The sequence below is a fragment of the Aotus nancymaae genome, unplaced genomic scaffold (genome assembly GCF_030222135.1).
Source record: "Aotus nancymaae isolate 86718 unplaced genomic scaffold, 86718_ANA_hifiasm-v0.15.2.pri h1tg000010l, whole genome shotgun sequence".
NCBI lineage: Eukaryota > Metazoa > Chordata > Mammalia > Primates > Aotidae > Aotus > Aotus nancymaae.
In genome coordinates this window covers 1,051,349-1,076,046 of record NW_026988421.1, presented here as the reverse complement: position 1 = coordinate 1,076,046, position 24,698 = coordinate 1,051,349, and the positions used below count along the sequence as shown (strand labels likewise).

The window sequence follows — 24,698 nt, the reverse complement described above, 5'->3', positions numbered from 1 at the left end:
ACACAGAGGCCCAGGCAAACTCACCTCCCCTGCAGCCCCCTCGGCTTCTCCACACAAACGTACTCTCCAACTCCTGGGGTCATTCAGTCGTCATTGTCTTCCTCTTTTTCTTCTTTTAATTTCACTGCAGGCTCTCCTATGTATACTAGTTAAATCTGATTTCCATGGAATATGTATTTGATTTGTGGCATATCAAAATATACTCAATCCTTGTTCTGCCATATATTACACTAATCATATTAATCATCCTTAGGACTTGTGCAAATAATGCAGCCTCCTATGTGTTCACCTAAGTTGGATGGGAGTTTGAAGAACTAAGATCAAAGCTCTCAATCTCTGGTTATTCAGGATCTGCTCAATCCTTATAGTGCAAAGGAAGCGTGTTATGATAAAACTGGTTTGCTGTCAACTTTCAATCATCTGGATTAAAGGGAAAAAGTGGAAATATTAAGTATTCCCCACATAATTCTACAAGTTTCAATTTTCCTCCATCAGTAACATCATAGTAGCCTAATAGCAGTAATATTACCTCCCTTCCTCTTTTCTCAATAACATGGGACTTATTCAAAAGGAAAGCAAACAGGCATGCATGAATATGAATGAGAACCTGTACTTTCTGGATGAAATTTACAACACTTACGAAACTGTATTCTATCCCATTTCTGTGTGGTTGAATGACCACTGGCACATTAAGGTCAGCAGACTTCTGATTATCTGCAATGATGAGCTGACATTCTTCAAGGGGCACAGGGAGCTGAAGGGTCAGGGTCCCCACAGCCTGTGGTAGGACAAAGGAGAGCCACACTCTGCCACCAAGGCGGGCAGAGGGTGGGTTCCACTAGAGAATGTGAGGATGACATCTCAGTGGCACTCAGCCAGCAGAGTGAATTAATTTATTCATATTTTCTGTTTCTTACTGTGGATTATTGAAAGCTGACCACGTATGATATTGATCTATACACTTACTTGGTAAATAGTTCAGTTGTCATAGATTGGCCTGGACCAAAGAAAAATGACTGCCACAGAGGCACTGACATCTGGGGCTGCTGGTGTTGAACGTGAGATCTGTCAGCCTTCGCAAAGACAAATGAAGACTTATGCCAAACTAAAAAGACACTTGCACCATATAAACGAAAGGAAAATCCTATGTATACACAAAGACCCTACATAACAATAACTAGAGTAGATCAAGTGACCAGCATCCTCATCAAAGGTGAAGCAGGAGTGTGACTGAGAAACACATGCTGTTTCAAAAGATGCTAAATTAAAATCGCAAATAGGGATGGTGCTGCCTCAAAGATGGAAACACGCGAAGCTGTCACAGGTCTCAGGAACCTCGCTGCCTGTCCTGAGGAAGCGAGAGCAACCATTAGTTGAGGGGGACTTCTTCCTTTATTGGAGGTGATGGTCCCAAGTGAGCTTAATGTGTGAAGTGTCTATATGGAATAGGGAGTTGAAGACTTAACAATTTGCCAGAGATGAAATTCAAAGCCTTGGTTTCCATGCTGAGAAGAGCCAGCCCTTATAGAAACCAGACAGGGGACATTTCCCTAATGTCCCTGGAAACATAGAGCAAAGCCAGAGAACAGCAAGAATGGTGAGCAGAGCCCAGCACCAGGTCTGCCTCCAGGGCAGGGTGGCAGAGCGGGGACCTCGGCCCTGCTGGCAGCCTCCACTCTGGGCTCAAGAGGAGGGTGGAGAACAGAAAAGATGCATGGTTCTCTGGCCTCTTCAACAGAAAAGCACCATGCACTTTCTTCAGTCCACAGAGCAAGAAAATGGCACACTGTTCAACACCAAATGCATTGGATTAAGCATACATAATACATGTGTTAACACGTGAACTGGTATAGGAGTTAAGCAAATATACAGCAAATTAAAATATCAAAGGAGCTGGGCACAGTGGCTCACGCCTGTAATCCCAGCACTTTGGGAGGCCAAGGTGAGGGGATCACTTGAGATCAGGAGTTCAGGACCAGCCTGGCCAACAGGGTGAAACCCCGTCTCTACTAAACATACAAAAAATTAGCTGAGCATGGTGGCACGTGCCTGTAATTTCAGCTGCTGGGGAGGCTAAGGAAGGAGAATCGCTTGAACCTGGGAGGCGGAGGCTGCGGTGAACTGGGATTGTGCCATTGCACTCCAGCCTAGGCAACAAGAGCAAAATTCCATTTCAAAAAAAAATAATTAATTAATTAAATAAAATACCAAAGGAAATCATTAGAATTCAGGAATACAATTAACAATAAGTCCATAAGAAAATATATTTTATATAAAATAAAATAATCTAATCTTTCATTCTGAAGGTATTTTGAGAATTTTTATTGACTAATGACCTTTATGCTGCAGATCACTTACAGTGTATGTGTGTAATGCTGGGTAATTGAGTCATTAGATACCAGGAACGGTAGGCTGAGGGAGGGTTCTTCAGTTCGGTTTAGTTCAAGTTCTACCACAATAAAGCTGCTTCTGCTGGATGGAGCAGCGTATATGGGTGCCCACTGGTCTGAATACAGACAGGTAATGCTGAATGGAGCAAGATTAAGGCCCCAGAGACTGCCATTTAAAAAGAAAGCATGCTTTCCACCAAGTAAACGTTCCTTTTCTATGACATTTTCATTTGGAGAATGACCTTGTACTCTTAGGTTTCTTTCTACGATGTTTGGTACTGCATCAACTCAAGAGGGGCGGAAGTTAGGATTCTCACACTGAACTCCTGCATCACCAGGGCATGCTGGGGCTTTAACCAACTGGATTTAACATCTGGATACTGTGTCCTTTTTTAAAAAGACTCCTGAGCCTACTATGCTCAAGCTTTCAGTACATACTCTTGACCAAGTTTAGCTTGGCAAAGAGAAGGCAAGTTATGAGATGAGCAAGCCAACGCTCAAAGTAAGAGGGCAACTTAATTCTAGGGGAGCTAGTTATCTTGAGATAATGTTCAAGTTGGCTTCATCCCTGGGAGACAAGGCTGGTTCGGCATACACAAGTCAATAAACCTAAACAGAACCAATGACAAAAACCACATGATTATCTCAACAGATACAGAAAAGGCCTTCGATAAAATTCAGTACCCCTTCATACTAAAAATCTCAATAAACTAAGTATTGATGAAACACATCTCAAAATAATAAGAGCTATTTATGACAAACCCACAGCCAATATCATACTGAATGTGCAAAAGCTGGAAGCATTCTCTTTGAAAACCAGCACAAGACAAGGATGCCCTCTCCCACCACTCCTATTCAACACAGTATTGGAAGTTCTGGCCAAGGCAATCAGGCAAGAGAAAGAAATAAAGGGTATTCAAATAGGAAGAAAGGAAGTCAAATTGTCTCTGTTTGCAGATGACATGATTGTATATATAGAAAACCCCATCATCTCAGCCCAAAATCTCTTAAGTTCATAAGCAACTTCAGCAAAGTCTCAGGATAAAAAATCAATGTGCAAAAATCACAAGCATTCTTATACACCAATAGTAGACAAACAGAGAGCCAAATCATGAGTGAACTCCCATTCACAATTGCTACAAAGAGAATAAAATACCTAGGAATACAGCTTACAAGGGATGTGAAGAACCCCTTCAAGGAGAACTACAAACCACTCCTCAAGGAAGTAAGAGAGGACACAAACAAATGGGAAAAACATTCCATGCTCATGGATAGGAAGAATCAATATCATGACCATACTGCCCAAAGCAATTTATACATTCAATGCTATTCCCATCAAGCTACCATTGACTTTCTCCACAGATTTAGAAAAAAGTACTTCAAATTTCATATGGAACCAAAAAAGAGCCTATATAGCCAAGACAATCCTAAGCAAAAAGAACAAAACTGGAGGCATCATGCTACCTGACTTCAAACTACACTATAAGGCTATAGTAAAAAAAACAGCATGGTACTGGTATCAAAACAGATATATAGACCAATGGAACAGAACAGAGGCCTCAGAAATAATGCCACACATCTACAACCAACTGATCTTTGACAAACCTGACAAAAACAAGCAATGGGGAAAGGATTCCCTATTTAATAAATGGTGTTGAGAAAAGTGGCTAGCCATATGCAAACAACTGAAATTGGACCCCCTCCTTATACCTTATATAAAAAATTAACTCAAGATGAATTAAAGGCTTAAACTTAAGACCTAAAACTATAAAAACCCTAGAAGAAAACCTAGGCAATATCATTTAGGACACAGGCATGGGCAAAGACTTCATGACTAAAAACACCAAAAGCAATGGCAACAAAAGCCAAAATTGACAAATGGGATCTAATTAAACTGAAGAGCTTCTGCACGGCAAAAGAAACTATCATGAGAGTGAAGAGGCAACCTACAGAATGGGAGAAAATTTTTGCAATCTATCCATCTGACAAAGGGCTAATATCCAGGATCTACAAGGAACTTAAACAAATTTACAAGAAAAAAACCAACAACCCCATCAAAAAGTGGGCAAAGGATATGAACAGGCACTTCTCAAAGAAGACATTTATGTGGCCAACAAACATAAGAAAAAAAGCTCATCATCACTGGTCATTAGAGAAACGCAAATCAAAACCATAATGAGATACCATCTCACGCCAGCTAGAATGGCGATCATTAAAAAGTTAGGAATCAACAGCCAGGTGCGGTGGCTCACACCTGTAATCCCAGCACTTTGGGAGGCCAAGGCAGATGGATCACCTGAGGTTAGGAGTGATAGCTGCACAGCTGTAAGTTTACTAAAAAACACTTAATTACACACTTTTAAAAATTTAAAACTCTAAACCTGGCCAAGTGATGTGGCTCACACCTGTAATCCCAACACTCTGGGAGGCCGAGGCGGGAGGATCACTTGATGTGAGGAGTTCGGGAAAAGCCTGGCCAACATAGGGAAACCCTTTATCTACTAAAAATGCAAAACTTAACTGGGCATGGTAGCACATGCCTGTAATCCCAGCTACTCTGGAGGCTGAGACATGAGAATCACTTGAGCCTGGGAGGTGGAGGTAGCAGTGAGGTGAGATTGCACCACTGCACTCCAGCGTGGGTGACAGAGGCAGGGTCTGCCTCAAAAAAACAAAAACAAAAAAACCTCTATACCTAAATAACATGGTCTTGATAACTGCAAGAGAGAAATCTAAAAAGATAGTAGCTAGGTGATGATAATGAAAGGTGACCATGTGGCACACTGATGGCATTTTCCCCAAATGAATTACGTTTTTCCCTAAACAAATGATGTTTTGAAAATACCAACAATTTTATGCATTTGCTTAATCCTTTCATTAATTCTCAAACACACACACCCCCTCACATGTCAGTCAACCAAAAAGCCTTTCCTGAATACCTACTATGTGCCTCACTCACTTCTGGGCACTTGGTAATCAAAGAACTAGAAGCCAAGGCAGAGTCCTTCCAGGGTCAGTGCGGGACACAACAGACACCTGAAAGAGATGGCGAACCACAGAAAACGACCTCCTTGCTGATACTAACCACACTGTGACTTTTCTGTGTCATATATAAAGAAACCTGCCAAAAATCAGAAATGATTGGCCAGGTGCGCTGGCTCTGTCTATATTTCTAGCACTTTGGGAGGCCAAGGTAGGTGGATCACCTGAGGTCAGGAGTTCGAGACCAGCCTGGCCAATGTGGCAAAACCTCATCTCTACTGAAAATACAAAAATTAGCCAGGCATGGTACTGCACGCCTATAATCCCAGCTACTTGGGAGGCTGACACAGAAGAATTGCTTCAACCTGGAGGGCAGAGGTTACAGTGAGCCAAGATCGCACCACTTCACTCTAGCCTGGGTGAAAGAGTGAGACTCTATCTCAAAAAAAAGAAAGAAAAAAGAAAGAAATGATTGAGGTTAGTTAGGCATAACTGGCAGGGTGAACACCTGCATTAGGGTTGTAACTAAAAATGAATTATCATTAATCAATTTCCTATATCTAGACGGGATGATGGTGGAATCTCATTAAACTGAGTATAACAGTATAACATAGCTCAACAGATTGTTTTCAAAATGAAAAATGGGTGAGAAAATGCAACACCTTGTTTCTTAAGGAATGGGTTATAATGATTTAGAGTGAGAAGAGTGACTACAGAAAGGCAAAATAAGGGCTTCTGTCAGGGGCCACATCAACAGCTGGGATTTTCTAGGTTCTCATGGCGGGGATCTCACTCAGCAGATGAGCTATAAAACCTGCATCTGATGGGGTAAAACAAGCAAATTTAAATCTGAATCTTCTTTTTTTTTTTTAGATAGAGTCCCACTCTATTGCCCAGGCTAGAGTGCAGTGGCATGATCTTTGCTCACTGCAACCTCTACATCGTGGGTTCAAGTGATTCTCCTGCCTCAGCCTCTCAAGTAGCTGGGGACTACAGCTGTGTGACACCATGCCCAGCTAGTTTTCGTATTTTTTTGGTGAAGACGGAGTTTCACCATGTTGCCCAGGCTGGTCTCGAACTCCTGACCTCAAGTGGTCTGCCACCTCGGCCTCCCAAAGTCCTGGGATTACAGGCTTCAATCACTGTGCCCTGCCTGAATCTTCTTACTTTGTAAGTTAGACCCCTTAGGGCTACTTGAATGGAGTTAAAGCCATTAATATGTTTAAGTGCTTTTGCTGACAAGGACTTAGAGCTTGACTGGGTAATTTCTCAACTGTTGGCAATATCAGATCTAAAAGACAACCACAGAGCAGAGTAAACACAAAATATCCTCAGCCTTTTTATTAACAAAAGTGGCTATTCATAATACCAGGAATTGGTGGAATTGGAATGTTACAGTTTACTCACATCTAAGTTTCCACAGTTGTGTAAAAAACATTCCAGGCTGAAAATCAAAATAAAGGCTCAAGCTTGCTCATTTCTGGACTAAAGGCATGGCCTGTGTGGGGAGAACAAGAAAGGAAAACCACAGTTGCCAAACAATGAGCACCAGACTGCTGTCGGACCTGCAGAAGAATCCACAGAGGGAACAACAGCACAGCTACGTAAAGTCACACTCACAGCTGACAAGCTGCACTCGGCACAGAAAGCTCACACTGCTAGTGGTTTTGCTTAGCAGGGAAGCCGCTGCTGCAGTGCACAAACTACGTTTTCCAAGACAATCTTAAAAATATTCTAAACCAAAACAGGGCAGAAAGCATTTGGCATTAACATTCTTGAACTCTTAAAGGAGTCTCTCAAACTTAACATTATTGTATGTACACATGTATGTATGTGTTTCATTTTCTCTTTCTTTTTTCAGACAGAGCACTGCTCTGTCACCCAGGCTAGAATGCAGTGGTGCGATCTTGGCTCACTGCAACCTCCTCCCCGGGGTCCAAGGGATTCTCCTGCCTCAGCCACCTGAGTAGCTGGGATTACAGGTGCATGCCACCACACCCAGCGAATTTTTGTATTTTTGATAAGAGATGGGGTTTCACCAGGTTGGTCAGGCTGGTCTCAAATGCCTGACTTCAAGTGATCCAGTCGTCTCAGCCTCCCAAAGTGCTGGGATTACAGGTGTGAGTCACAGCATCCGGCCTTCATTTTCTTTTAAACTCTGACCCAAAATGTATTAACCAGCTTCCTCTTTGGGCCACATTGGACCAACAAGATTTACTCTTCTGTATGAACAAAATACGGCCAGGTATGGTGGCTTACACCTGCAATCCCAGCACTTTAGGAGGCCGAGGCAGGTGGATCACCTGAGTTCAGAAGTTCAAGTCCAGCCTGGCCAACATGATGAAACCCCATCTCTAATTTTTGTAAAAATACAAAAATTATTGGACTACACCTGTAGCCCCAGCTACTTATGCCCTGAGGCATAAGAATAGCTTAAACCTGGGAGGCGGAGGCTTCAGTGAGCTACTGCACTCTAGCCTGGGCAACAGAGGGAGACTCTGTCTCAATAAAATAAAACAAAAACTAACAAAGAACTGACACAGATGTTAGATTTAGCAGAGAAGAACATTAAAAGACTTAATATAACCGTATATGTTCAAAATACTAAACGGAAACATGGAAGATATATTTTAAAAGATCAAAATCAAATGTTACAGGATCCAAATCAAATGCTATAATGTCTGGGATTAAAAATGCACTGGATGTAATTAGTGTACAGTTAGATATTGCAGAAAAAAAGATTCATGAACTTGAAGGCACAACAGTAGAAACTATCAGAAATCAAAAACAGAAAAGAGTTTTACAAGTAGGCATAGCATCAGGGAACTGTGGGACAACTATCAAGAAGCTTAATGTGTAATGGGAGATCTAGACAGAGAGGAGAGAAAAGGGACAGAAAAAATATTGAAAGATATAATAGCTGAGGCTGGGCGTGGTGGCTCATGCCTATAATCTCAGCACTTTGGAAGGCTAAGGTGAGTGGATCACCTGAGGTTAGGAGTTTGAGACCAGCCTGGCCAACATGGTGAAATCCCATGCCCACTAAAAATACAAAAAAGTAGCTGGGTGTGGTGGAGCATGCCTATAATCCCAGCTGCTTGGGAGGCTGTGGCAGAAGAATTGCTGGAACTCGAGAGGCAGAGCTGAGATCATACCACTGCACTCCAGCCTGGGTGACAGAGTGAGACTCTCTGGGAAAAAAAAATCTATCTAGGCTGAAAATATTCTAAATTTGATGTAAACTATAAATCCAGAGAATCAAGAATCTCAATAACCCCAAGCACAAAATCATGAAGAAAACTATACGAGAGCACATGATGAGCCAACTGCTTAAAGCCACTGATAAAGGGAAACCTTTAAGGCAGCCAGAGACGAGAGATATATTTAACACTGAGGAACAGTGAGAGGAGGGCTGCAGATCTCTCAATGGAAGCAACTGTGGCAAGACAGTGGAGCAACCTTTTCATATTATTGAAAGATAAAACCTATGAATTTAGAATTCCATACACAGTGGAAGTATCTTTCAAAATAAGGATAAAATTAAGACTTTTTCAGAATACAGAAGTTAAAAAAATGTATCACCAGCAAACCTGTCCTATAAGAAATGTTAGAAGACTTCTTTCAGGCAGAAAAAAAACTGAGGCCAGGCACAGTGGCTCATGCCTGTAATCCCAGCATTTTGGGAGATTGAAGGCAGGGAGATTGCTTGAGCCCAGGAGTTTGAGACCAGCCTGGGCAACATGGTGAAAATCTGTCTCTACAATAACATACAAAAATTAGCTGGGATGTGGTGGCACATGCCTGTATTCCCAGGTACTCAGAAGGCTGAGGTAGGATCACCTGAGGTTGTAGTGAGCTGAGACCTTGCTACGGCACTCCAGCCAGGGCAACAGAGTGAGACCCTGTCTCAGAAAAAAAAAAAAAAAAAAAAATTGATATCAGATGGAAAGATGAACCTACACAGAAGAATGAGTTATACCAGGAATGCTAACTATATTACCAATAGATAAATGTATGCCTTTTTTCTTGTTACTGAAACTTCATTAAAAGATGACTGACTGTCAGGCCAGGTGTAGTGGCTCACCCCTGTAATCCTAGCACTTTGGGAGACTGAGGCAGGCAGATCATGAGGTCCAGAGTTTGAAACCAGCCTGACTAATGTGGTGAAACCCTATATCTGCTAAAAATACAAAAATTAGCCAGGTGTGGTGGTGTGCACCTGTAATCCCAGATACTTGGGAGGGTGAAGCAGGAGAATTGCTTTAAGCCAGGAGGCAGAGGTTGCAGTGAGCTGAAATCACACCACTGTACTCCAGCCTGGGCCACAGAGGGAGACTCCATTTCAAAAAAAAAAACAAAACAAAAAAAACCCACGACTGACTGTCTGACTGTTTAAACAGAAATAGTAACAATAAAGTAGAGAGGTACAGCCAATGTCAAAGTAAAATGTAGGACTACAAAAGCAGGAGAGTTAAGAGGAGACAAACCGAAGCTTCTTACATGTGAAGTGGTATAATATCAACTGAAGATGGGTTGTATATGTCGAAGACGGGCATTCTAAATCATAAAGCAAATAAAACTACAGCTAGCAAGCCAACAAGGAAAATAACATGGAGGCCGGGCATGATGGTTCACGCCTGGAATCCCAGCACCTTTGGGAGGCTGAGGCAGGCGAATCACTCAAGCCTAGGAGTTTAACATCAGCCTGAGAAACAGAGCAAACCCCAGACTCTACAAAAAATACAAAACATTAGTTGTGCAGAGTGGTACATGCTTGTAGTCCCAGCTACTCATAGGAGTTGATGTAGGAGAATCACCTGGGCCTGGGAGGTCAGGGCTGTAATGAGTCATAATCATGCCACAGCACTCCAGCCTGAGGAACAGAGTTAGACCTTTTTTCAAAAAAATAAATAAATAAAAAATAACATGGAATCCCACTAAATAAAAATGAGATATTCTCTCCAAAGGGGAAAAAAAAAACAGAAAAAGTAAACAAACAACAAATAGGACAAGTAAAAACCAAAAAGGAAAATGACAGATTTTATCCTAACTACATCAACAGTTACGTTTTATCCTAACTATATCAATAGTCATAGTTAAAAAACTAAATACCCAAAGGAAAAGGCAGAGATTGTCAGATTGAATAAAAGATATCAAGACTCAATTATAGTCCACCTATAAGAAACTCACTTTAAATATAAAGATATAATAGATCAAAAATGAAAGGATGAAAAAATATATACAATGCTAACACTGAACAAAAGAAAGATGGAGTTGCTATATTAATAAAAGACAAGTCAATTTCAGAGTAAAGAATATTACCAGGGATATAAAAGGTGATTTCACAGTGATTAAAAAAGTCAATTCATTAAGAGGACATAAAATTCATCAATGTTTACACATCTAATAACAGAGCTTCAAAATATGTGAAGCAAAAAATGATAGAACTGCAAGGAAAAAAATAGACAAAGCCACAATTATATTTGTAAGTTTCAGTATTTTCTCACAAATATTGATAGCTGTATGAATAAAATCATTGAGGATATAGAAAATTTAAACTAAACCACTGGCTGGGTGCACTGGCTCACGCCTGTAATCCCAGCACTTTGGGAGGCCAAGGCGAGCAGATCACTTGAGGTGAGGAGCTTGAGAGCAGCCTGGCCAACATGGTGAAATCCCATCTCTACTAAAAATACAAAAAATCAGCTGGGTATGGTGGCAGGCGCCTGTAATCCCAGTTACTCAGGAGGCTGAGGTGGGAGAATTGCCAGAGGCAGAAGTTGCAGTGAGCCGAGATTGTATCACTGCACTTCAGCCTGGGTGGCAGCGTGAAACTGTCTCAAAAAAAAAAAAAATTAAATTAAATAAACTATCAAATAATCTGACTTACTTGACATTTATAAAAGTCTTCACTCAAAAACAACAGAATAAAAATTTCCCAAGACTGATTATATTTTGGGCCATAAAGGAAGCCTCAATAAACGTAAGCCATACAAAGTATGTTCTTTGACCACAGAGAAATTAAATCAGAAAGCAGTAACAGAAATATTTCTAAAAATCCTCAAATATTTAGAAACTAAATAACACACTTCTAAATAACCAGTGCATCAAAAAAGAAATCAAATGAAAAATTATAAAGTATTCTGAACTGAAAAAAGAAAACAGATTATATCAAAATTTTTACTAAAACAGTACTTAGGAGGAAATTTATAGCACTAAATATCTACCCTAGAAAACATAAAAGATCTCAAACCAATGACCTTAGTTTCCATCTTAAAAGATTTAAACAAGCAATTGAACCCATAGTAAATAGAGGAAATCTGAGCAAAAATTAATGAGATAGTACATAGAAAACCAATAGAAAAAAACCAATGAGCAGGGCACGGTGGCTCACGCCTATAATCCCAGCACTTTGGGAGGCCGAGGCGGGTGGATCACGAGGTCAAGAGATCGAGACCATCCTGGTCAACATGGTGAAACCCCGTCTCTATTAAAAATACAAAAAATTAGCTGGGCATGGTGGCACGTGCCTGTAATCCCAGCTACTCAGGAGGCTGAGGCAGGAGAATTACTTGAACCCAGGAGGCGGAGGTTGCGGTGAGCTGAGATTGCGCCATTGCACTCCAGCCTGGGTAACAAGAGCGAAACTCCGTCTCAAAAAAAAAAAAAAGAAAAGAAAAGAAAAAGGAAAAAACCAATGAAACATGGAAAGACATCCCATGTTCATGGATTAGAAGACTTAATTTTGTTAAAGTAGTCCTGGTCACCAAATTAATCTACAGATTCAATGTAATCCCTATCAAAAATCCCAGCTGACTTCTTTGCAGAAATTGCCAAGCCAATCTTAAAATTCAAATAGAAATTCAAAGGACCCAGAACAGCTAAAACAATCTGGAATAAAAACAAAGTTGAGGGACTCACATTTCCAAATTTCAACACATACTACAAAACTACAATACTCAAGACGGTAGGGTACTAACACAAAGACAAACATACTGATCAACGGAATGGAATTGAGAGTCCAGGGAAAAAACTTTACATTCACATTGGAGTTTTCAACAAGGATGCCAAAGCAATTAACAAAGAGAAAGAATAGTCTTTTAACAAATGGTACTGGCGAAACTTGATGTTCACATGTAAAAGAGGGCAGCTGGCTGGGCGTGGTAGCTTGTGCCTATAATCCCAGCACTTTGGGAAGCTGAGGTGGGTTATCACTTGAGCCCAGGAGTTTGAGACCAGCCTGGGGAACACAGTGAGACCTAGTCTGTATAAAAAATTGTTTAAAACTAGCCAGGTATAGTGGCACACATTTGTAGTCCCAGCTACTTGCCAGGCTGAGCTGTGAGGACTCCTTGAGCTGGGATGTTGAGGCTGGAATGAGCAATGATAGCACCACTGCACTCCAGCCTGAGTAACAGAGCTAGACCCTGTTTTAAAAAAAATGCACTTGGAACCACGTCCCACACTATATTCAAAATTAACTAAAATGGAACATAGATCTACATGCAAAATTACAAGATTCTTAGAAGAAAACATTGAGGTACAGAATGAGAGAAGTTTTTGCAAATAATAGATCCAATAAGGAATGTGTATCTAGTATAAAGAATTATTACAACTCAACAATAAGGAGAAATAACCCAATTAAAAAATGGGCAAGGATCTCAGAGACATTTCCCCTAAGAAGATACACAAGGGCCGGGCGCGGTGGCTCACACCTGTAATCCCAGCACTTTGCGAGGCTGAGGTGGGTGGATCATGAGGTCAAGAGATCAAGACCATCCTGGTCAACATGGTGAAACCCCGTCTCTACTAAAAATACAAAAAATTAGCTGGGCATGGTGGCGCGTGCCTGTAATCCCAGCTACTCAGGAGGTTGAGGCAGGAGAATTGCCTGAACCCAGGAGGTGGAGGTTGTGGTGAGCCGAGATCACGCCATTGCACTCCAGCCTGGGTAACAAAAAAAAAAAAAGAAGATACACAAATGGCCAAAATGCACATGAAAAAATGCTTGACATCATTAGTTATCCAGGAAATGTAAATCAAAACCCCAAGGAGGAAACACTTCATATCCACTTAGAATAAGTCTTGGTGAGGACGTGGAGAAACTGGAACCCTCATCCAAGGCTAGTCGGAATGTAAAATGGTACAGCCACTTTGTGCCACAATCTGGCAGTTCCTCAAATGGTTAAACATAGTTACCATATGATATCTAGAAACTCCAAAGCTAAGTATATACCCAAGAGAAATGAAAACATATGCCCATATAAAAACTTGTACTTGGCTGGGCATGGTGGCTCACGCCTGTAATCCTAGCACTTTGGGAAACTGAGGTAGGCAGATCACTTGAGGTCAGGAGTTCGAGACCAGCCTGGCCAACATGGTGAAACCCCATCTCTACTAAAAATACAGAAATTAGCTGGCACACACCTGTTGTCCCAGCTACTCGGGAGGCTGAGGCAGGAGAAATGCCTGAACTCAGGAGGCAGAGGCTGCAGTGAGCCTAGATGGTGCCACTGTACTCCAGCCTGGGTGACAGAGTGAAACTGTCTCAGTCAGTCAATCAATCAATCACCTATACTTTAGACCAGGAGCGGTGGCTCATGCCTATAATCCCAGAACGTTGGGAGCCCAAGGCAGGTGGATCACCTGAGCCCAGGAGTTTGAGACCAGCTTGGGCAACATGGCAAGATCCCGTCTCTACAGAATAGTTTTCAAAAATTAGCTGGGCATGGTGGTACATGCCTGTAGTCCCAGCTATTCAAGAGGCTGAGGCAGGAGGATCACTTAAACCCAGATCGAGGCTGCAGTGAGCCATCATCGCTCCACTGCACAGCAACCTGGGCAACAGAGCAAGACCCTGGCACAAAAAGGAAAAAAAAAAAGCTAGAAAGAAGGATCTTGAATCAATTCCTATGACACTAGAAAATAAATATCAACTTGATTTTCCAGCCCAAGCATCTAAGATGTGGCTTTACCCAAGAAATCTGGTCTTCAGAGAGTTCTTTAGGGAGGAGAGTCTCAGCAGATATGAAAGACTGAGTGGACATGAAGCTTTAGGCGTTCTAGGCAGACAACTTTCAATCTGAAACATACCAGTATGGTCAGTGTGTGGTAAGCAGGGGGACTTCCTATGAAAAAAGCCAAGCACTGGAGTTGTACAGCAAGCCTAGTCCTGAGATGCAGGGTAAATGTAAGCAAGGCCTTCATTCATCTTTTCTCCAGTGCCTAGGACAGGGCTTGAGACAAAGCAGGTGCTCAAAACATGTGTGCCCAATGGAAACAATAAACACTACTGTCATTGAACTGACACGTGTCCACACTAGCTAACCGGACTGCAAGGAAACTCACAGAGATGAGACACTCACATTACAGGAGAGGTGCTTCACTCTGGCTCTGCCCAAGAATCACCTGCCAAGTCACTACAGAGATGGGTCCTGGCTGCTGTTTTCCAAAACTTTGCTGGTGTTATATGCAGAGTATAGAGCCTCTAGGCTGTGAAGTAAGAAACCAGTTACTGTTCCTCAGTAACCAAATTCTGGAAATATCTGTGAGAGAGAAACACATAGAGAGGCAGGGAGAGGACAGAAAACTTGGTAGAAGAACTTGGATACTTTATTGAACTCAATCTGGATTATTAAATCAAAAACTAGGACACAATACAATATAAACAAAACTTTATCAAATTAAGAGGCAATATACACCACAGCAATAAGATACTCATTATTCTTTAGTAAGAGTCAGGAAGTATTGCAACCTCAAGCCTGGCACTCAATTTCAGCAATTCCAATCTGATAGATCATTCAGGGTATCTTCCATTAAGTCTTCCCTGTTCTCTGATCGATAACGACCTCTGGCTCCCCTTCCCTGACAGCCCACAGCATCACGCTTTTCATCGTTTTATGATGGCCAATTTAGGACTTCATTGGGAAGCTTTGTGGGTATTTTTTATTTTTACTTTTTTATTTGATACAGAGTCTCACTCTGTCATCCAGGCTGGAGTGCAGTGGTGTGATCTCAGCTCACTGCAACCTCTGCCTCCCGGGTACAAGCAATTCTCCTGCCTCAGCCTCCTGAGTAGCTGGGATTATAGGCCCACGCCACCAAGCCCAGCTAATGTTTCAATTTTCAGTAGAGATGGGGTTTCACCATGTTGACAAGGCTGGTCTGGAGCTCCTGACCTCAAGTGACCTGCTTGCCTCAGCCTCCCAAAGTTCTAGGATTACAGGCATGAGCCATTGCACCGGGCCGGCTTTGAATTTTAGTTCCACAAATGACACATGGGAAGCTGTGTAGCCTTGTGGTTAACAGGGTAGGCTTTGGAGCCAGATGACTTGGATTTAAAACCTACTTCCACCATTTACTAGCTGTGCATCCTCAGGCCAGTTAATTACCCCCTCTGTGTCTCAGTTGCCTCACTTGTATCATGGGAATAATTTAGCAGTGTTGTGCTATAAATTCAGATAATCCAGGCTGGGCACAGTGTCTCATGCCTGTAATCCCAGCACTTTAAGAGGCTGAGGCAGGCGGATCATCTGAGGTCAGGAGTTCGAGACCAGTCTGGCCAACATGGTGAAACCCCGTTTCTATTAAAAATATAAAAATTAGCTGGGCATGGTGGCAGGCACCTGTAATCCTAGCTACTCGGGAGGCTGAGGCAGGAGAATCGCTTGAACCCAGGAGAAGGAGGTTGCAGTGAGCCAAGATTGTGCCACTGCACTCCAACCTGGGCAAAAGAGTGAGGCTCTGTCTCAAAAAAAAAAAAAAAAAAAATCAGATAACCATTCAATCACTAGCAGTATTTGCCATGTCTCCACTAAATTTCTCAACGTCATAAAAAACAGCACAAGCTAACAGCTCTTCACTGCCTCCGACAGCCCCACACCACTCTTCCCTCAAGGAACAGCAGCACTGCACTCCCAGGGCTCAAGTCAACCCTGGCATCACCCTGGTCTCCTCCCTTCACATTACCCTGCCATGGCGACTCCATCAGTGAGCCTGCCTGTTCTCCCTCTGAATATAGTCACGTCTGTCTAGTGTCACCACCCCACTGCCCTCTCTTGAGCAAGCCTCTGTCACTTCTCCTCTGACTGATGTACTATTGTAGCCGCGAGGCTTGCCTCCCTGCCTGCACTCTGACCACCACCCCTTTCATTTTCCAGAGCAGTGGAATAAGGTCTTAACACATCAGCGTAATCACGTCACTTTCCTGTTTGCTTTCCTGCCGTCTGGTAGCATGGTAGTGGGGAGCTGGCCTTGGCTATGCAGAGGAGCGTAACACCCAGGGGATGGTATGAGGGGAAGGAATCCACGTCCCTGCATATCCCTTGATCTGGGTGCCACCAGCCCTACGCCTAGATTTAGTGACCCTGGGTTCCACCTCACTGGACTGCTCACCTTCATGCTGTTCTGTGCAGGAGAATCAAAATTCCATCTTATTAGGGCCAGCGTGGTTTGAAGGCTCTTGGTTACAAAAGCACCCTAACCTGCTATATTACTGTACTATACTATTACTATACACTACTGTACCATACTATTGCTATATTACTGGAGTAACCTGCATCCTAGTAAGATAACAATTGGTATCGGGAAGGGGGATGCGACTGTGACAGAAACCTAAGTGGCACTGGCTTCACAGTCAGGCAGTGGGTGGCGGGGAAACAGACGGTGCAGGGTAAGAGCTGGTCACTCTCCCTACGCATCTAAAAAAATGCTGCCTGCATTAACTGGGAAGACAGATCCTGCACTACCAAGCCTGTGTAGCTCTAGAAGAAAAAAAGCAAATATTCGGTATGTTGGCTGCTCACTGCTGCCCTTAGAAAGGAACTTTGAAATAAACGAGGTTAAGAACTAGCCAATTTGCAAGCGGAGGTGAAAGATAAGATACAGTAATGCCAAGTGGCTGTTTTCCTGCTCCAGTCCTGCAGGACTTCTTTCAGTTCCCCTGAGACACTAAGCTCCTTCCTCCAACAGTTTTTTTTTTTTTTTTTTTGCCAGCTCCCACCCTGCCTACCCCTGGTCATCCTTCAAGGCTCACACACACCTGACTTACCCTCCCACCCTGGATCTTGTGCGGGTCCCCCCATTACTATCGTATCTTACCCTCTCCTCATCAAGTAATGGACTCAACCTAAGCAGCACTAATACGCTCAATGCCGGGTAATTTTCTGCGCTGTTCGTTGCCCCCGTCCCCGTCCCCCAACACCCAGCCCCGGGCCTGGCACGTGGTGGGTGCTCAGTGAACGAGACTCAGGAACGGTAAAATGTAGAAGGCAGGAGAAGACCACTCGGACACCAAGCACCCGAGTTCATGCAAAGCGTCCCGGCCCACGTTTTGCGGAGCCTGGGTCGGGAGCACCAGTGAGCGCGCGGGTCTGGAAGATGCCCGGGTTCCGCGAGTCCGCGCAGGCGCGAAACCGGGAGGGCGGTGTCAAACCCCTCCCGTATAGGCCACGCCCATAACGGGCCACGCCCACCCGCGCACGCCCTCCCAGGCAGGTGCGCGCGCGCGTGAGGGGCTTCGGCCGGGCCTTCTCACAGGGAGGGCCACGCCGGGAAACACGAGGCGCGGTGGGAGCCCGCCCAGGGACCATCCGTCCTCCCATCCCTAACGCCCAGGCCCCGGGGGCTCACCACGTCCCCCAGAACCTGCAGCTCCTCCGCCCTCCGCCGTCGCCAGCGGCCGAGCGCCAGACTCTCCATGCAGCCCCAGGCTCAAGCCCGCCCAGCCTCGCAGGCCCGGCAGTGGCCCGCACGCCACGCCCCCTTCCGCACACGGCCCTGGGGAGCCAATGGGAAGACGGAGGGGCGGGGCGCCGCGGTAAGCGTGAGAGCGCCTAGGCGAGGACCGCAGGCAGGAGTAGCAGAGACCAGAGTCTTCTGGGGATAATGGGATAGTGTGGGCGTTGTCCATCTGCCCCAAGTCATTGCTTCGCAGAGAGGCCGGCGTGTCGCTTCTCGGTTCACAGGACCAGCCGTGGGGCTCCGAAGAAACCATTCTTTCAGCAACCCGCCAAGCTTTGACAACGCTTGAGCGAGACAGCGGGGGTTTCTGGGAGTTGTGGTCCTCAGGGCCGCCTCGCTTCCGGTGAGAGAGGCGGGCGTCGCGGTGGGAAGGCGCGGAGCGTTCCGGCCAGCCCCCGCGGCGCGCGGCTGTTGTGTCTGGTGGCTGCTCGGTGGGAGGCCCCGGAAGCACTCTGCTTCTCAGCTGGCTGGAGGGCACCATGAGGTCGCAGGCGCTGAGCTGCCGGGGCCTTTGGGCTGGGCCGAAGAGGGAAAGCGCAGCCACTGTCGCTCCGCGTGGCCGCTGCCAGGGATCCAGCCAACCCTCCACCGCCGGCGGCCGCTCTGTCTCCGGCCCAGCGCGGTGCTGAGCACCGCTGAGCCCTCATCTTAGGGCACGGAGGCCTGGACTCCTGCAGCCGCTTGTCCAGGCCCCTCCTGTCGTAGCACAGAGCTCCCTTGACTGCTCCAAACAGCCCAGACGGGCGCCTTTTTTTGGATGAATTAAAACGGGGCCACTCCGTTGCCAGTGATTGGCTAGCAATGGGCATATGACCTAGTATGGGCCAGGGAGAAGTAAGCGAGATCTGTTGAGGCAGAGTTGTGGGAACTGTTTTTCTTCTAGTTAAAAAGGGAGGTGAATGGGTGAGGGCTGTTTTCTTCCTGTTGTCGTTGCCTAGTGTAAGTTTCCTGGAGCTGCGGCAGCCTTTTTGTCACTGTGAGGGCAGCTGGTGGGAACCCTAGGAAGGAACCAGCCCACACCTGACTACCAGCCTCCAGGTCACGTGTCGTGTCTCTGTGATTTGAGTCGCTGTGAGTTTACCATCATTCTGCTGCAGTTGAAGGCATCCTTTGCACAAAGCCCTTTATGGTGAAATGCATGAATCCCTCTTCGGGCTACTTGCTACATGATCTTCAGAAAATTAAATAATCTCACTCAGTTTCCTCGTTTATAAAGGATAGGATGATAAAGTGTAGGGATTGTGAGGATTACATGAGGCATTTACCTAGAACATACTTAGAACAATGCTGGACACTAAGTACTCAACAAATGTTATATTTCTCCTATTAGTACTGCTAGGACTAATGCCACCATTGATTCACAGTCCCTTATCAAAAACCTTTCAGGCCAAATGTGTTTGTGGAATTCAGAATTTTTTGAATGTTTAAAAAAGATGAGATATATTGTATACCCCCGTAGTCAAACAATATTTCTGTAGCAGAAATGTGTGAGTATTCACAAATATTCACCGTAAGTGGGATATATAAAGGTTGTAAATAGGACCAGGCACAGTGGCTCATGCCTGTAATCCCAGTACTTTAAGAGGCCAGAGTGGGAGGATTCCTTAAACCCAGGTGTTTGACACCAGTCCAGGACACATCGTGAGACCCCCGTCTCTACAAAGTAAAAAAAAATTAGCCAGGCACTGTGGCGCCCACCTGTAGTCCCAGCTACTCAGAAGGCTGAGGTGGGAAGATGGCTTGTGCCTGGAAGATTGAGGCTGCATCAAGCTATATCACACCACTGCACTCCAGCCTGCACAATAGAGCGAGACCCTGTCTCAAATAAAATAAATGCAATAAATAATAAAGGTCGTAAATAGTCTCATATCAGTTCAAATGAGTTTACTCCAAACGTGGGGGAAAAATAATGATTTGGAGGACTTTCTGCATTTCAGAATTAGAAGTAAGATACTATTGTGGGTCTCTAAAAACGTTTGCCTTGCAGTTTAGATTAGTTGATTTTCTTTGTCACTCATTTTTGGTATCACTGGCCTTTACACTTGTGGCTGCTTTTCACATGTGTCAAAGAACAAAATTTCAATAAATTTCCTTTCAAAGATCTGATTGACTTTTATCAGCAATGCATGCGCCACACAGTAGACAAGACAGAAAAGTGCTCCAGTGAGGACAGAGTGGCTGAGTTTGACCAGCAGAAAAACGTGGAGGAAAGCAGGAAGAATGAACAAATAGCAGATCAGTCATTTCAAGATGACTTTCCTTATAGGGGTGTAAATGAAAGTGTGGCTTATTTAGCTTTCTTCTGTCTCCTGATTTCTCAGAAGATCAGATCTTACAAGTAAGCAACCCGGGTTTCACTTTGGTGGCATGGATCCTTAGCATTCGTGACTCCAGTTTTGGTTCTGGCCTGCTGTCTTTCTTAAATGGATGCATGAGACAACCATTTGGTAATGCAGGGAGGCTACTTAGCCCAGGAACGAGATACAGCAACAGGTATATTTAGAAGGATGCAGTTTAGCTTAGCACTGTTTACCCAGCATCAGTCACTTGGGTACTGCTAACTAAGATGTATGCCAGATCTCTCCTATTATTTACGTGGCATATTTATTTAAATTCTCAATAGCTTAAGTTTGAAAACCTTTAAAAATAATATGTAACATCTATAAAATGATGGTTTGAATGCTCATTATTTTAATATGTTAAATAGGCTAATTATTAGAAGAAATTGTGGGAGGCCAGGCACAGTGACTCATGCCTGTAATCCCAGCACTTTGGAAGGCCAAGATGAGTGGATTGCCTAAGGCCAGTAATTCGAGACCAGTTGGCCAACATGGCAAAACCCTGTCTCTACTAAAAATGCAAAAATTAGCCAGGCATGGTGGCATATGCCTGTAATCCTAGCTTTTTGGGAGGCTGAGGCATGAGAATTGCTTGAACCCCAGAGGTGTAGGTGATTCAAGATCATGCCACTGCACTCCAGCCTGGGCGACAAAACAAAACTCTGTCTCAAAATTAAAAAAATAAGATATGGGAAAACTTCATGATATTGGATTCGTGCATATGACACCAAAAGCACAGTCAACAAAAGGAAAAAATAATTTGGACTATATCAAAATTTAAAATTTTATACATCAAAAGACACTACTAATCCAGTGAAAAAGCAACCCATGAAATAGAGAAAATCAGAGGCCAAGGCGGGCGGATCACCTGAGGTCAGGAGTTCAAGACCAGTCTGACCAACATGGTGAAACCCCGTCTTTAAAAAAAAAGAAAAGAAAAAGAAATAGAGAAAATATTTTCAAATCACATATCTGATAAGGAGTTAATATCCAGATTATATAAATAATGCCCGCAACTCAACAACAACAAAAAACCTGATTGAAAAGTAGACAAATACCAGCACGAGCAAGATAGCAGGATCCTGTCTCTCCAAAAAGCGAAGAATTAGCCTCATGCTGGAGAGGCTGAGGTGGGAGGATCACTTGAGACCAGGAGTTTGAGGCTACAGTGAACCATGATCTCACCACTATATTCTAAGTGACAGAGTAAGACTATGTCTCAAAAAAGAAACAAAACAGAAAAATAGACAAGTAAATAGACATTTCTCAAAAGAAGATATACAAATGGCCAATAAGCACATGAAGATGATATCATCAGTTATTAGGGAAATGCTGATCAAAACCATATTGAGATACCACTTCACACCCATTAGGATGACTGTTATCAAAAAGAAAGAAATCAATGGCCAGGTGCTGTGGCTCATGCCTGTAATCCCAGCACTTTGGGAGGCTAAGACAGGCAGATCACTTGAGGCCAGGAATTCAAGACCTGGCCAACATGGTGAAATCCCATCTCTATTAAAAATACAAAAATCAGCCAGGTGTGGTGGTGAAGGCCTCTAATCTCAGCTACTTGGAAGACTGAGGCAGGATAATTGCTCAAACTCAAAGGAGGTGGAGGTCGCGGTAAGCCGAGATCACGCCACTGCATTCCAGCCTGGGCGACAGAGTGAGACTCCTCTATCTCAAAAAAAAAAAAAAAAAAAGTAGCCGGGCATGGTGGGTGGCTCATGCCTGAAATCTCTGCGCCTCCTGAGGCCGAGTTGAGTACATCACTTGAGCCTAGGAGTTTGAGACCAGCCGGGGCAACATGGCAAGACCTCATTAAAATACAAAACTTAACCAGGTATCGTGGCTCCTGCCTGTAGTCCCACCTACTCAGGAGGCTTAGAGGTGGGCGGATTGCTTGAGCCTGGAAGGTTGAGGCTGCAGTAAGCTGAAACTGTGCCGCTGCACTCCTCCAGCCTGGGCAACAGATGAAGACCCCCTTAAAAAAAAAAAAAGAAAATGACAAGTTTTGGCTAGGCTGTGGAGAGATTGGAATCCTCGTGCGTGGCTGGTGGGAATGTAAAATGCTCTAGCCATTGTTGAAAACAGTGTGGTGTTTCTGCAAAAAATTAAAAACAAAATTACCATATAATCCAGCAATTCCACTTCTGGGAATATACACAGAATAACTGAAGGCAGGGACTCAAGCAGATATTTGCACACCTGTGTTTATAGCAGCCTTATTACCAGTAGCCGAAAGTCGGAAGCAACCCAAATGTCCATCAGTGGATAAACAAAATGTGGTCACCGTGTGTGGTGGCTCATGCCTATAATTCCAGCACTTTGAGAAGCTGAGGCGGCCGACCAACATGGTGAAACCCCATCTCTAGTAAAAATACAAAAATTAGCCCAGTGTGGCGGCATGCACCTGTAATCCCAGCTACTCAGGAGGCTGAGGCAAGAGAATCTCTTGAACCTGGGAGGTGGAGTGAGCTGAGATCATGACACTGAACTCCAGCCTGGGGGAAAGAGAAGACTGTCTTAATAAATTAATTAAGTAATTTTAAAAAGTGGATTGTATGTGTATATATGTAATATCCTACCATATAAAAATATGGTAGAATAATATGCAATCTTAAAAAGGAAGGGAATTTTGGCACATTATACAACATTGTTGAACCTTGAAGACAATGCTAAGTGAAATAAGCCAATCACAAACAGTCCAAATTATGATTCCACTTATATGAGCTGCCTAGAGTAGAGCAACGTATGGAGACAGAAAGCCGAATGGTGATTGTCAGGGCCTGGGAGGAGGAGGAAGGGGAAAGTGCTGTGAAGTGGGTCGAGTTTTTGCTTGGGAAGATGAAAAAGTTCTGAAGATAAATGATGGCAATGTTTGCACAACCTTGTGAATGTACTTAACACTACTAAATCATGCACCTAAATATAGTTAAGGTGGCAAACTTCATCTTATGTATATTTTAGCACAATAAAAAATACACTAACTATTAAAATGAAAGTTGTTTCTCAGCCGGGTCCAGTGGCTCATGCCTGTAATCCCAGCACTTTGGGAGGCTGAGGAGGATAGATCGCTTGAACCCAGGAGTTCGAGATCAGCATGGGCAACAAGGCAAAACCCCATCTCTAAAAATAAAAATTGTTTCTCATGGCCGGGCATGGTGACACACACCTATAATCCCAGCAGTTTGAGAGGCATAGGTGGGGAGATCACTTGAGCTCTGGAGCTCGAGACCAGTCTGGGCAACACAGGGAGACCCTGGTTTCTACAAAAAAGTATATAAAAATTAGCCTGGCATGGTGGCATGCACCTGTAGTCCCAGCTACTCAGGAGCCTGAGGTGGGAGGATCGCTTGAGCCCAGGAGGTCAAGGCTTTGGTGAGTCATGATCATGTTGCCGTACTCCAGCTGGGGCAATATAGCAAGACCCTGCCTAAAAAAAAAAAAAAAAAAAAAAACCTGTTTCTGTACCACTAATTGTCATCTTGCACACCTCCTTCGAGGGAAGTGTCTCTCAGGTGGAGGTTGAGTTCAATCCCACCCTGCCAGTTTCCAGCACCTGGACAAAGCTGTTTGAACCTCTAAGTCCCCTTCCCTTTTTGGTGTATAAAATTGGAGTAATAAAACGTGGCATGGTGGCACATGCCTGTAGTCCTAGCTAAGGCAGGAGGGTTGCTTGAGCCCAGGAGTTTGAGGCTATAGTATGCTATGGTGTAATTTGTGAATGGCCACTGCATTCTAGCCTGGAGGACATAGTGGAACCTTGTCTAAAAACTAAAGAAATAAAATTAAGAATTGGGATGCTAATGGTATCTACCTCAGTGGAATACTTTTGAGTTTTAAGTGAGATGCTGTCTGTGACTGCGGAGTGGTGAGCCCTGTGTCTGGTAAGCTCTCAACTAACGGTAGCTGACGTTACTAACTCTGGCCTTTCTCCAACTGTGGTCCCGTTCCTGGACCACATAGAGTCCAGGAAGTTTCCAGAGAGGTTTGATTTGGTAATGGCTCCTGTACTCAACTGATGAGTGTTTGTTTCTGAGCCTCAGTTCCCTCATCTATAAAATAGGAATAAAATAGACTGCTCCTGTTGTCTGCCTTCCAGAGAGGTGAGAGCCTCCAAGAGTGGCTGCTGATTTGCCAGTGAACACCCTCAGCTTGGCCATGCGGAGCGGGATCTGGGTGTGTGGTGGGGCGGGGCCAGGGAGCGGTTCTGACTCAACTGTTGCAAAGCCGTTACTTC

General features: G+C 44.1%; 1 protein-coding gene across 5 annotated transcripts in view; it reads right to left on the bottom strand.

Annotated features, from left to right (window-relative positions):
- CUNH10orf143 (chromosome unknown C10orf143 homolog) overlaps nt 1-18,129 on the bottom strand; it is a 53,974-nt gene extending 35,845 nt beyond the window's left edge. For all 5 annotated transcript variants that reach the window (XR_010341710.1, XR_010341712.1, XR_010341711.1 and 2 more), the window contains exon 1: nt 18,003-18,129. Coding sequence is in view for 1 of the 5 variants with exons in the window: in XM_064373726.1 (XP_064229796.1) it covers nt 18,003-18,071 (69 nt within the window). In the remaining 4 variants the exon portion in view is untranslated. The remainder of the gene's footprint in view (nt 1-18,002) is intronic.
- Nucleotides 18,130-24,698: the final 6,569 nt, after the last annotated feature.